General features: G+C 45.5%; 1 protein-coding gene across 1 annotated transcript in view; it reads right to left on the reverse strand.

The window, feature by feature from the left end:
* Positions 1 to 13402, reverse strand: part of Agbl4 (AGBL carboxypeptidase 4) — a 1010368-nt gene that overhangs the window by 102594 nt on the left and 894372 nt on the right. Inside the window, exon 8 of the mRNA XM_038334417.1 lies at positions 8242 to 8356. Within this exon, the coding sequence (XP_038190345.1) occupies positions 8242 to 8356 (115 nt within the window). The remainder of the gene's footprint in view (positions 1 to 8241; positions 8357 to 13402) is intronic.

The raw sequence follows: 13402 nt of genomic DNA on the forward strand, positions 1-13402 counted from the left end.
AGTTTGCTGTGCCCGTTTCCTTATCTGTCAAGAGAAAATAATGGTACAATTGTGCTAATGGTTAAGAGAAACGATAAATGCAAAATCCTTGGAGTAGTGCCAGGTGCAGAAGAAGCAATACGCGTTAACTATCATCATCATCATCATCATCATCACCATCATCATCATCATTCAGTCCTGGACACCATGCCTCAAAGACAGGGAATGACAAACCTCTGTTGTATGTTTGGAGGACAGTAGGAGGGACAGGGTATGAGGCTACACATGACAAGTTGAAAGGCTCTGAGTGCTTCAACCTGCAGAGCAGGAGCTAGCATCGATGGGAAAGGGGGAAGAGCAAAAACACACAGTCTTCCAACAATTGAATGACTGCTGGGCAGATTCTAATCTGGACCACAGGGAGCCTTCAGAAGGCTGAGACAGTAAGAGCTTGAACAATGTCTTAACTAGGGTTTGCTGTGAAGAGACACCATGACCACAGCACCTCTTACAAAGGAATAACATTTAATTGGGGTGGCTTACATTTTCAAAGGTTCAGTCCATTATTATCATGGTGCAACATGGTGGTACCCAAGCAGGCATGGTACTGGAGAAGGGGCTAAGAGTCCTACATCTTGACTTGCAGGTGACAGGAAATGGTCTGTCTCCTGGGCATGGTTTATGCATATATGTGACCTCAAAGCCCACCTCCACAGTGACACGTTTTCTCCAACAAGACCACATCTCCAAATAGTGAACTGCCTTTGAAGGCCATTTTCTTTTAAACCACCACAAACAGAAAGTCCTTTCTAACAGACAGAGGGAGCATGGGTGCAGCTGATACCTTGGCATGTATGGGGGGAGGGGTGCCACTGTGCCTGAGTTTCCACAGCCAGGGGTTCAAGTGGGGGGGAGTCATTGTGCCTGAGCTTCCACAGCCAGGGGTTCAAGTGGGGAGGGGGGTGTCACTGTGCCTGAGTTTCCACAGTCAGGGGTTAACGCAGGCAGCCCTCAAAGATGTTGCTGAGGGGTTCCTGCCCTGAGCAAAGGCACTGCACCAGATATTTGTCCGTGATGCTGTGAGAGAGGAAACGTCGGAGAGGTAGAGGAGGAGGGGCTGACAGATCTCTCAGTGGAGCTGTATGGAGCACTGTTTTCCCTTTCTAGCTCAATGGGAAAAGTGAAGTTTTGATATTGACAGAAAACAAATAGAACACGTACATTATTTTATGTTCCATTCCACTTTGGTCAGCTTAAAATTTCCTTAATTCCTCCTCTGATTCTTAAGTGGAAAAGGCCATTATAAAGTGTGTGTGTGTGTGTGTGTGTGTGTGTGTGTGTGCATTTGACATACTGTTCCTGGAATTTCAATCTCACTACTATATTTAATGCTGTTTTTCCTGTTCTCCTTAGAACACTTTTATGACTGTTGAGTTCTTAAGATCCCCCATCCTAGCCAGGCGGTGGTGGCGCACGCCTTTAATTCCAGCACTCGGGAGGCAGAGGCAGGCAGATCTCTGTGAGTTCGAGGCCAGCCTGGTCTACAAGAGCTAGTTCCAGGACAGGCTCTAAAAAAGCTGCAGAGAAACCCTGTCTCGAAAAACCAAAAAGAAAAAAAGAAAAAAAAAGATCCCCCATCCTTAATTTTTCTTTAGCCTATGTGTATATGAACATACATGAGTTTATTTGCATCACGTGTGTGCAGGAATCTACAGAGGTCATAAAGAACTTAAGCGTTGGTTTCCCTGGAACTGGAGTTACAGGTAAGCTACTGTGTGGGGGCTAGGAACCAAATGCAGGTCCTCTGCAAGAGCAGTAAGCATTCTTAACTTCTGAGCCACCTCTCTAGCTCCAGGTCCCTCATCCTTTCAAACCCCTCCTTTGTCACCCCCAGTCAGAAGGAGGTTCTCTCAGCTTTGAGAGACAGTCCAGCACAAGGTCAAAAATGAAGGACTGTTCTCCTTGGAATACTGATATACAAAAGTGACCTTTTGTGCCAGGGAACTTAGGACTGCTTCTGTATTACCTCTGTGCCTCCTTGCCCTTCTTTGTTTAAAACGGGGCTGTCACACCACCTCCCTCACTGGGCTTAGATTAGAACTGAAGGGTGCACAGTAAGTAGATGCTTTTCCTCTTCTCACACAAACACTGGGGCTCTTGTTGGTGACTGCTGAGTCTGCTTAGTGCCTTCTGCTTTCTCAAGAACCCGCACAGGGCATTAACACCCAGCAAGTCCTTAACAAACCTAGCTGAAATTAGATTTACTGCAATGAAGCATCTTTGCTCCAATAGGATTACCAGTGCCGAGAGACATAGTGACCCCAGATCCCTGCTGCTCCTGTAGCTTCTGCCTCTACCTGAGAGTCTGCAGTGCTGGGCCATAAAGTAGAATCAGTTCTGCACCACCCAGAGAGGTCTGTTCCGCCTGACCTCCACACTCCTAAGAAGCACTGAGGTCTTCAGAAGATGAGCAATTTCACAGCATCCTGCTATCTTTTGGGTAACTGCGTATTTTATGATGACTAATAGGCAATTACTATGGTAATATTGCAATTCAGCATGTGTGAGGTTTGGGAAATGAGAAATTATGGGTAACTACTTTGGACTCATTTCTATGGTAACAAAAAGTAATTGTCATTAAATACCAGTTATACTGAGGCTGTACCTGGTAATTATAGATTTTTATGCCCAGAAACATAAATAAAACCAATAAATTTATTCCAAGGTCTATGACTGTTTACTTGTACGTGGCTCTATGGAATACACAATGACAAACACCTAATTAAGAAATGCAAACCCAACACAGAATTTCATATTGTCATATGGAGATGGAAGGTCTGTTTGTCATAGGCAAGCCATTACCAATGCTCGGGAAATACAGTGGGGTGCAGGGGCGGGTAGGGCTGCCTTCTCTGCAGAGGAAACAACAAGAATGGTGGTGGCGGCAAGGAGACCGTGCCAGTACCTCAGCCTGCATGCAAAGCCTTGTGTTCTGCAACTCATTGAGAATTGCTCGCTGATTCTCAACAGATCTGCCTATCGCCCCACCTTGATGGCCTGACAGCTAGTCATGCAGCTTCTTGGCTCTGTGATGCTGGAAGTTGCAATACCCATCCATCAAGATATGAGTTGCCAGATACCCTTGGAACGGTTTGCAAACAACCACATTGCAAAATCAGTAGTCGGGCTATTTTTTCTTTTCTTTTTTTAAAAGTACAATATAACATAAATTTTACCATATTAACCATCATAAGTGTGTGGCTCAATGGCATTAAACATTGGTAATGTGTTGCCATGGGCACCATCCCTGAAACTTAGGCCTGTTCGCCCACTACACAGTGATCCTCTTCTGCCCTTCCCAAAGCTCCACAACCATCAAACTGCTTCCTGTTTGTGATTTCAGTGACTACTTGAAGTTCTCTCATGTAAATAGAATCCAACGGTTTTTGTCTCCTTGGAGCTGGTTTATTTCACTTGGCGGCACCATTCTCCAGGTTCATTCATGGTGTAACCATGCTTCTCCTGACAGAGCTTCCCCCTGGAGCATTTACTGGATGAGGAAAGTTGCCTTTTCCTACATTTAGTTCCTCCAAGAAGTCTGGAGGAAAATTGAGGCTTGGAGTGAAAGTTGTGTTGTCTCAAGACAACAAGCCCTGCAGGCTAAGGGAGGAAACTGGGAAAAGTTAGAGCCCAGAGACCCGGGATGTAAGCCCAGAGCCTTGCCCATGGCTCTTCACCTTCTTAGAATGTTTCCCATTTTCTCTAATGGATATAATAAAAGCTGTCTTTCATTTCTTAAACCATTGTACTAATCAAACACAGTATTTAGGTGCTTTTAAAAGCATTGGGCTCTACAGGATAGCAAAATGGTGCCCAAGAATCCAGAGTGTCACCTTCTAACAGCCGCTCATCCTGTGAAACCGGAAGCATATTCATGTCGTGACAGTATGCCATTAAACAGTTGGGGATGGAAGCTGACAGCATCTGGCCATAGTTACTCTCTTCTGGGGATGTTAGCTTTGTGTGGCAGCGCCATCACTACACACCACTGTTTATTCATTCATTCAGAAAATAGAGATAAAGGGCCCATTCTGTGTCAGCCACTATGACAGGCCTGACAGGAACAAGGCAGACAAAGTCACATATATACATGATTACAAATCAGGCCAGGACCAGGCAAGGTGCTATGAACGGGTGCTGTGGGGAGCCCACTGCCTCTTGCAGGTACTGGGAAGGCCTTCCCCATGGATTAGCTGGAGACCTGACATCTGCAGGGGGAAGGGAAATGGACTTGGAGTGTTGTGAGCATGTTAGAGTGCATTCTTGCCCTATGTCATTGTTATACATAATAAGGGTTATGTACTGTCAATTCATATGATATAACAATTTAGAAGCTGCCATGAAATATGCTGTGGTTGTCGCATATTGTAATATAAACTTTAATATAGGCCATATATACTCTTAGCACAGCCACAGTATGGTACCATACACAGTAATCTAGCTAGTAGACTCTGCTGCTCTTTAACATAATGAATATTCCCAGAATAGTACAACAACCATCTGCTGCTATTACGTTCTAGGGGAAAATGTGTGTGAATATTTCTCTCTCTCTACCTCTCTACCTCTCTCTCTCTCTCTCTCTCTCTCTCTCTCTCTCTCTCTCTCTCTCTCTCATGCATCCCAAGCTGCCCTCAAACTCACTGTGTATCCAAAGATGACCTTGAATTTCTGACCTTCCAGACTCCACCTCCTGAGTGCTAGTACTATAGGTATGTGCCACCATGTCTGGTTTTATGGGGCGCTGGACATTGAATCCTGGGATCTGTGAGGGCTAAGCAGTGAATCTACCAACTAAACCACACCCCCAGGTTATATTAACATTCTCTACCAATTAGAATTAAAGTATAGGTGTTATGTTATTGAATATATAGGCTGAGCTGAAAGAAATGGGAAACTGACTGTTTTTTTTACATATGGATCACATGCTTCTTTAATATGGAGAAAACAGGGAGAGGAGTGGGAATAGGGAAAGGAATAGATTTTTATTTAGAACTTACAATGTTCCCGGTACTGTGCTTTAAGTGTGTTATCTCCCAAAGTTTTCCTAACTTTCATTTCCCACTGACAAATGACAGACAGACAGACAGACAGACGGATAGATGGATGGATACATGTATGCATACATACATACATACATACATACATACATACATACATACATAAATAACTTATTCAGTCCGTTACCCAAGGTCCTGTGGCACATAGACAGTGCATCAGAAGTTGATGTCACACCTGACTAAAGCCAAAGCCCATGTTAGCACTCACTTCATAACTCTGAAGACCCTCCATCTCTCCACACTGCAGGGAAGTGGCCTGTGATCTGCCTTCCTAGCCCCCAGGAGGTGCCTCAGTGCAGGCCTGTCTTGCCGTAGACTCAGCTACAGCAGGACAGACAGTAATGAGGACAGTCCTTTATTCGCACCTGCCCCATCACTGGCTGTAGCCCTGGTGTAGATTCTTTAGCTTCTCCCAGGCATTGCACCTCTATAGGGAGCTGTGAAAGAAGGGAAGTCGGAAGGGCATGAGCGGGAAACAGGGACACGGACGCCTGTGTTCTGACCTGTGTCTTGTGATCCCACCAGCATCCTGTGAAGTCTGGCTTTGTTGCCCCAGAGTTCCTTCCTTCCTTCCCTCAAACCATCCTTCGGCTACTAAGCTAGTTTGAGTGGATTTTTATATTGGAAAGAGGAAGAAACCCTAACAGAGCCCTCCCTTCAGAGTTGTGAGGATTAAACGAAACACGTGTGAGGGCTTGACAGACCATTGAGCCGGCAAGCAAACTTCTTGGGATGGCATTTCCCCAAATGTTCCATAATTCTAACCCAGGTGCTGGGCTGTATGGGCCATGCACTTAACCTTTTAAAAACACCGAGGACTGTAGTTCTCTTCTGAGACTGCTTGTGTTCATGACCATATGCAATGTTCTGAAAAGTAACTTCACTTAGTTCAGAATTTACCAAACTTATTTAAACTCCAAATTATTTTTTTCTGCCATACACCTTAGAGAACCATGGAAAACCCAAGAAATATGACTGCAGAGAGAGTGTGGGAGGAACTGACATGGAAGGAATTGTCGTGGGGACTTCAGGGCACCTTGAAAGGATGCATTCTGAGTCTCTATTACTGTCTTTCCTATATCTTTCCTATACTCTAAAGCTGTAGAAATGAATACTCATGATTGATGGGATCCTTTTGGCTTTTCTGATCTGTTTTAAAATCAGGATTAATGCTGTGATTAGAGACTTCCTGCAGCTCTTATAATGAGAAAGGATCATATTTTCTTACTTAGAAGAAGGTTGGGAGTTGAAACTTCACCATGAAACCATTTCTGAGTGTTGGAGCTACATGCCCCCAGTCACAAAATCTGGACCCTGAAGATGTATGGAAAGCATCTAAACCCCCTTCCTACTCCCTGGCCATCAGAAGCAGAAAGAAAGAAGCTGTGCTGACCAAGGTCATGGACCGATTTCTAGCTAACCCTTCCCTGGACAGCAGATGATGCATAAATAAGCATGTGGGGTGGCAGAATTGACCTCTCTCTGACCACTGCGGCTCTCGTAATTAAACAGAAATGTTAACATAAATCAAATGGTCTTTCTGCCGCTATTATCACTAACCACACATTCTGTCTGGGGAAGGTAGAATGGGATTACTCTTGGGCCTGCAACAAGCTGTAAAACCTGCAGATGCTAATGAGCCATCACTTCAGCCAATTAAGAGAAGAAGCAAAATTGACTTTAATGAAGGCTTCATGCATCCCATGGGTCTCTCTCAGACCCAGGGGTACCAGAGAGCCCCTCTGGACCCAATTTCCATGGTTTTACAGAGTACAAATGCAACCTTGTGTAAAATGGTTCTACCTGGCTGTGGGAAGATCTTACATCTGAACTCAGCCAAGGGCCTTGGCAGTCTCGCCTATTTTCTTTCTTCATCATTAGGGTCATTCCTTTCATCGCTTACATCCATCACTTCCTGAGCATCTGTTATTGGCTAATTCCTGCTGCTAGGCAGTGAGGACACAAAGACTGCACTGTCTTCTACTGCCCTGAAGTTCAGTGGGGTTCGTGAATACTCTCCAAAGCTGCAGCAATGAATTCCCATGATTGATTGCCTTCTTGTTCCCTTTCTGATATCCAGGTCTGTGATAACCCAGAAGGCAGTTGACACTTTTGGGGGGATTTGGGAAAATGGTTTCTAGAACACAAATATAAGCTGAGTTGTCAGGAGTTAGCCGGTGAGTAAGGGATGAGCTGGTTCTACAAGGAGGGCCAGTAACAAAGAGAAAGCCTAGGGCAAGAGGCTTTGCTTAGAGAAGTCAGAGGAGCGTTTCTGGAAGGAAAGAAAGTGGGCCAGACTGAAGTCAGTGCAGACACAGGCACCAGGGCACACAAAGCCTTAAATGCAGAGCTTGGGGAGGTTGGCTGCTGTCTTGAAGGTTATGGGCCTGATCAGATCTAAAGTCGTATCATTTGAGCAGTGAAGTCAGGCAGTCAATTATCTACCGCCATGAGCTTTGGGCAAGTCCATTGCCTCAGCTGTGAAATAAGGGTAATAAGACTGTCTCTCTCAGAGAACTCAATGTTCTTTTGGCAAATGATCCCCTGGGCAGTGGAATTTTAGGCTATAAATGATAGTTCTAAGACAGGAGAAAGAACGTTCAAGATACGACATATGAACGGGAGTGAGGCTGAGTGGTATGTCCATCCAAAGAGAAGTACTTCCCCCATGATCAGGGCTGCTATTCTCCTTCATTAAGGATCTCCTAAGAGAAACACAGCAACAGATCAGGGAGCATTATAACCACTGTCTGAGATTCTGCAAAGCACATTCTTCCCCATCATTCCTGCCGATACAACTGCGCTGCTGCGGAATAATTGTCTCTTATACACGAGAAATTGAGCATCAGCGAATCCCTCAAGGTTATGGAGGTAGCAGGTGCTAAAATTAATATTAGTTCTTCTGGTTCTTAGTCTAACAGTCTGTTCAGAAAACTCCAGCAAGTGACTTTGGATAGTCGTCTATAAATGGCCAATGACATTAGCTGCACTCGGGAGGTGGAGGAAAATTTCCTCTGATTTTAAATTTTCCTCTAATAATTCCTCTAATGGTTAGTCTAGAAATTATTTCTCAAGTTAATTGCCTCGTTTCCATCCCTCCATCCTGCCACTTCCTGCTTCTAAACATTTGTTCCCGGCCCCTCACCTGTAGTTGCCCAGGTAGACCCCATCAGGGTTGAGCATTGGTGCAATCTTGAAGACCAAGTGTTCTCGTAGGACACGGGCAATTGGATGCTGACTTACAAGGAAGTCAATGATCCCTAGGGAGAGAGACAGGCCTGGATTAGCCTCAAAGCATTTCAAAAAGAATGGGGCACATTTTTCTTAGTGTATGAAATGACAAGAGGGCCAGTGACTTCTGGCTTCTGTCATCAGCTATTGTCTATAACTATGGATATACGGATATATGACGAGGTAACAGTTACTGTCTATAACTATGGATATACGGATATATGACGAGGTAACAGTTACTGTCTATAACTATGGATATACGGATATATGACGAGGTAACAGTTACTGTCTATAACTATGGATATACGGATATATGACGAGGTAACAGTTACTGTCTATAACTATGGATATACGGATATATGATGAGGTAACAGTTAGTGTCTATAACTATGGATATACGGATATATGATGAGGTAACAGTTACTGTCTATAACTATGGATATACGGATATATGATGAGGTATTTCCCAATGGGTTGTCCAAATATATCTCTGTTTCTAAGAGAAGGTAGCTCAGAACATAGCACTGAAGCCTAGGAATAAGAGGGATAAAGCACTTCATGCAGATGGAGCAGAGAGGATTTCCAGGCATTTGAGCTGGGCCTTGGGGGTCCTTAGGGGACAGCAATAAATTCAGGAAGGTGCCCTCATCACATAAGCATAGGGGCCTTCCTGAAGTATCCCCTCTAGTACCCTTCTGGTGATGCTCTGCACCTACTCACAGGAAAGGGGTTGGGTGACATAAATGGTCCTCAGTCCTGTCCCTCTCCTCTGTTCCAAGTATCTACTTCTTCACTAGGGACCTGAACACATAGTCAAAATACTGCTCTAACATTTCACGAAATTGGTGTAATGCCATAAAGTGGTAGGAGAGTCTCCTAAAGGCAGAGAGGACTTGTTTTCCACTGGATGAGAGGGGGCCTTGGAACGGGGCCCTTACGGGTCTTGACAGACGGGCATGAGGAAGACAGCAGGGTAACTAAGAGCAATTCAAGTGCCCAGCAGCAGACACTTAGCTCTTGCAATGATAAATCACTTCAGAGTTCATTCCAAAGCTGCTGTGACCAGCAAGGGACATCTCGGGCTTTTCATTATGCCAGGCTGAGAATCCATGGGCAGCCCAGGGCCAGTTGGACATCATTTACTTCTCGGCTGACGCGGCAGTGGACCAGATGCCCTAATTTATTTGTTGGTCCTCATATTAGAGTTGCGGTTTGCCAATAAACAGGCAGGGTAATGATGCCAGGCGCCCTTGTTAGGGGCTAATAATTGCTTAATCTGTCCGCTAATTGACCCTGGCTCCCTGGGCAGCCCTCCATCAAGGAGCCAGCCTGCACGCAGGGCTGGGCCATGCTGCCTCAGAGAATGGCTTCTGGAAATGGGAGGCGCTCACCTCCTTCACAGATGAGCAGATTAATTGGGCTGCCAATTAGGCACCTAATAAAAGAATGAGGGAAAGCAAAACCAGACAGACTATGGCTATCCAGAACTCACCTTCCCAGGTAGACTTGGGCAATGGGAGGGTAAATTGCAGACTTATAACTTAGCTCGAAGTCAGGGTGAACTAAACAAGGACCCTTACCACGCACCCTTCTTCCTATGCCCCCCTCCACCTCCACACATGCTAGGGATCAAACCCAGGTCCCTGTGCTTGCAAGGCAAGCAATGTACTTCCCAACCCCTCTCCCCAGACCCCAACTAATCTTCTTATAAGAGGAGATTTATTAGATTTTTCCCCTCCCTCTCTTCCTCTCTCTATTTACAGCTTGATAGGATGGTTTCTGGAAGAGGGAGTAGGCTAACTTGTCTAGAAGTCTGATGAGGTAAAGAAGGGTGGAGGAGGCTCTGGGTAGAGGGCCACCTCATGAAGGAAAGGTAGCAGGAAGTGAAGCATAATGGGAAGGCACACAGGAGAAAGCAAGCATGGAGAGGCAATGGCACGCCTGGGCAAGCTTCTCATGGATGGAGAGAGCAGAGGGATCCAGGATGCAGAAAAGACTTGGGGATTAATATTTGAATCTTAGTTGACTATCAGCTGAAAGTGTTGAGCGCTTGCTCTGACCAGTTTTCTCATTTCAATGGAAGGATAATACCTAATCTGTCAAGTGAGGTAGGGGTAGCCTTCACCTTGCTGCGAGACACCAATAGCTGCCATGACACCAGTCTTTGGTATAGTCGTGATTTTGTCATGTGCTTTCCTCTAAGTATGCATCATCAAGACTGGGGAAAACAGGACGGCAGGAAGGTGAGGAAGAGAAGGGAAGTAGCTGAAGATCTAAAATTAAAGTTAGGTGTAGAGATTCTTGCCTGATGCCAACCTGCAGCTGACAAGGATGAGTTTGCAGACCAACCTTCTATTCAATCTTTATTTTCATTGTCCTCATTTCTTCTAAAATGCCTGGCTCAGGACTGAGCCTACAGCCAGTGCTTAGGAAATGTCTATTGATGGAGCTGGAGAGATAGTTCGACTATTAAGGGCAGGTATTGCTCTTGCAGAGGGCCCACGTTTGATTCCCATCATCCACATCAGGTGGGGCTTATATCCTGCCTTCAGTTCTAAAGCTAGGGGTATTTGATACCTCCGGTTTCCATGGGTACCTTCACTCATGTGCATGTGAACATGCTCACACAGATACACACAAGTACATAGGGTTTTAATTAATAAAATTAAATATTTTTTAAGAAAGAGAAATAAGGAAATACTTACCGTTGGACCATCCTTGACAAAGCCCAAGGTTAGTTGAACTGACAGCCCCTAACTCTGCAAAGCGGGCATTCTAAGATGAATACAATGTTCTTGCAGTGGAATCCTGAACAACAGTACAGCAAATCCACACTTACTAGCCAAGGCCCTAGTGAGAGCTGCAGAGAGTCATTAGAACCCACAAAAGGCTCTTGACTCAACCAAGGCTGGATAGTAGGGGCACAGGTGAGGAAGGGTCTTGGGAAAAGGGTCAGCAAGACTGGTGAGCAAGATGAAAGGTGCCAGGAAGGCAACCAGGCAAAGGAATGGTTACACCAAGCCTTGGTGGCAAGAAAGAAGATGGCTTCCTTGGCAGCACACAGTTCTTCATCTGGGGCTTAACTTCAGGGTTAAAAATAAAGTTGGAAACTGTAGTCTCCAGGCTTGAGTCCTTCTTGAGAGGCATTAATTTGTTGTGTGACTTTACTCTCTCCACTCCTCAGTTTCCCCAAAAGTTAAAAATGAGAAAGTAATAATTATTAGGGGATACTACAAAGACTATGAGTTGATACAAACCAAGTGTCTCGTGTGGAGTAAGCATGTAACGTGTTGTTTTAATCATGGCTTTTAATGATTTGCTCATAGGTGGTGGGACGGGAGGAGAAATGTGAGGGACAAATCAGAGAAGCAAGCAAGGCTATATATGTATGTAAGCATATATATTATAATATGCCATATATTATTTTATATTATATATATATACATAAACAAAAAACATTAGAGAATCACTATATGATTTAAAGCTAGGAAGACACAGGTCAGTTCTGGGCTTTGTAAAGCACTCGTGGCTACAGTATGCCAGAGGGAAAGAATAGTGGTAGGCGAGGCTCTGGCAGCCAGGAGGGGCTCACAAAGCACTTGGCATGAGGAGCCAGGATCTGACCTGCTGCTGACCAACAAGGGCCCTGGGGAGACGAAAGCCTGGAGAATCATGAGGTTGCAGCCAGTGAAGGGGAGGTGATGCTCTCAAGATGACCCGGACTCTGCTCCAATCAAACATCCTTGCAGGAAATGACTGAGATTATGCCATCAGTCTGAAAGACCATGGCCTCAAAATAGAAATGCTCTAAAAGAATAAGGAAAAGCACGTTTCCTGAGCCTGTGATCTGAGGGATCAAGGTTTGTGCTGGCTGAATCTGCCTTCCCTTCAGGCTGAAGGCTCCAGGAAAGGAGGACTAATCTGTTTGCTTCCGTTCTATCTCAGAGCCTTGGCACCGGGCACGGCAATGGTACTCGGAGGATGGATATGAAATGACTGAAGTCAGAGCCTCAATCACAACTGCACACTTAAGTATGTGACTGATTTGCAGTGCTTCTGGCTCCATTTTACAGGCAGAGAAACAAAGTCAAAGTGTGACATCACTCTTGGGGGCCTAGGTGGGATCTAGACCAGTTCTGCGGGCTTCAAAGTATTGCTTTTCCTGTTGGGGTGATAGGGAAAGAACTAGAAGGCTGCTCACATGTGTCTTAGAGAATGTTCCGCATCTGTGGGCATGCTTTTCCCTCCAGGAAGCTCTGTGTGAGGTTTGCTGTTTCTCTTCTCTGCTCAGAGGTGGCATCCTGGAATGAGCAGAGCCCAGATTCACAGAGAGGCATGTGTGCTGGGCCCAGGCTACCACAGGACAACCGCAGTCATCCAGATCTCCTGTGGAGTGCTAGACCCTGACTGCCCTCAGTCAAGCCCTCTGTCCTCAGATTGTGGGATCACAGGCTTCACAGAATTTCATTCCTGTGCTGGCGTGATGGGCTCGGCCCATTTCGCAGATGTAAAGGGAAAAGCTCCCTTTCACTTGTGATAGAAGGCTGACTGCGCCATAGACAGAGGGGACGAAGAATCAAGGAGGAACAGGTGTGGGAATGAAAGCAGAGTCGAGGAGGGACAAAGGGTGGGAAATTATAGGTGGTGCTGGGTCTCGATGGCCGGCGCTATTGGTGGCTGTGAAATAGTGGTGTGAGAGGACTGTGTATGCCCCTGTGCACTCCCCCCCACAGATGTGCATGTGTACAAGCCCTCCCTTCTCATTTTTTTCCTGACAAAATAATCCCCAGGAATGACTTCCTGAGAAGACCAGTTCTTCATTCACACACACACACACACACACACACACACACACACACACACACCCCTAAGGGTGCCAGTTCTTCATTTACACACACACATAAACACACATGCATGCACGCACCCATACATGCACACACACATGCAAGCATGCACTCACACATGCACGTATACACGTGTCCTTAGGTAGAGGGCACTTTGGCAGGAAGCAGTAAGATCCAAGCCGAGGAGACCATTTCTCCACAAACTTGGCTGGTAAGGTTCAGTGTGTCCAC

This window comes from Arvicola amphibius, chromosome 6 (genome assembly GCF_903992535.2).
Source record: "Arvicola amphibius chromosome 6, mArvAmp1.2, whole genome shotgun sequence".
Classification (NCBI taxonomy): Eukaryota; Metazoa; Chordata; class Mammalia; order Rodentia; family Cricetidae; genus Arvicola; species Arvicola amphibius.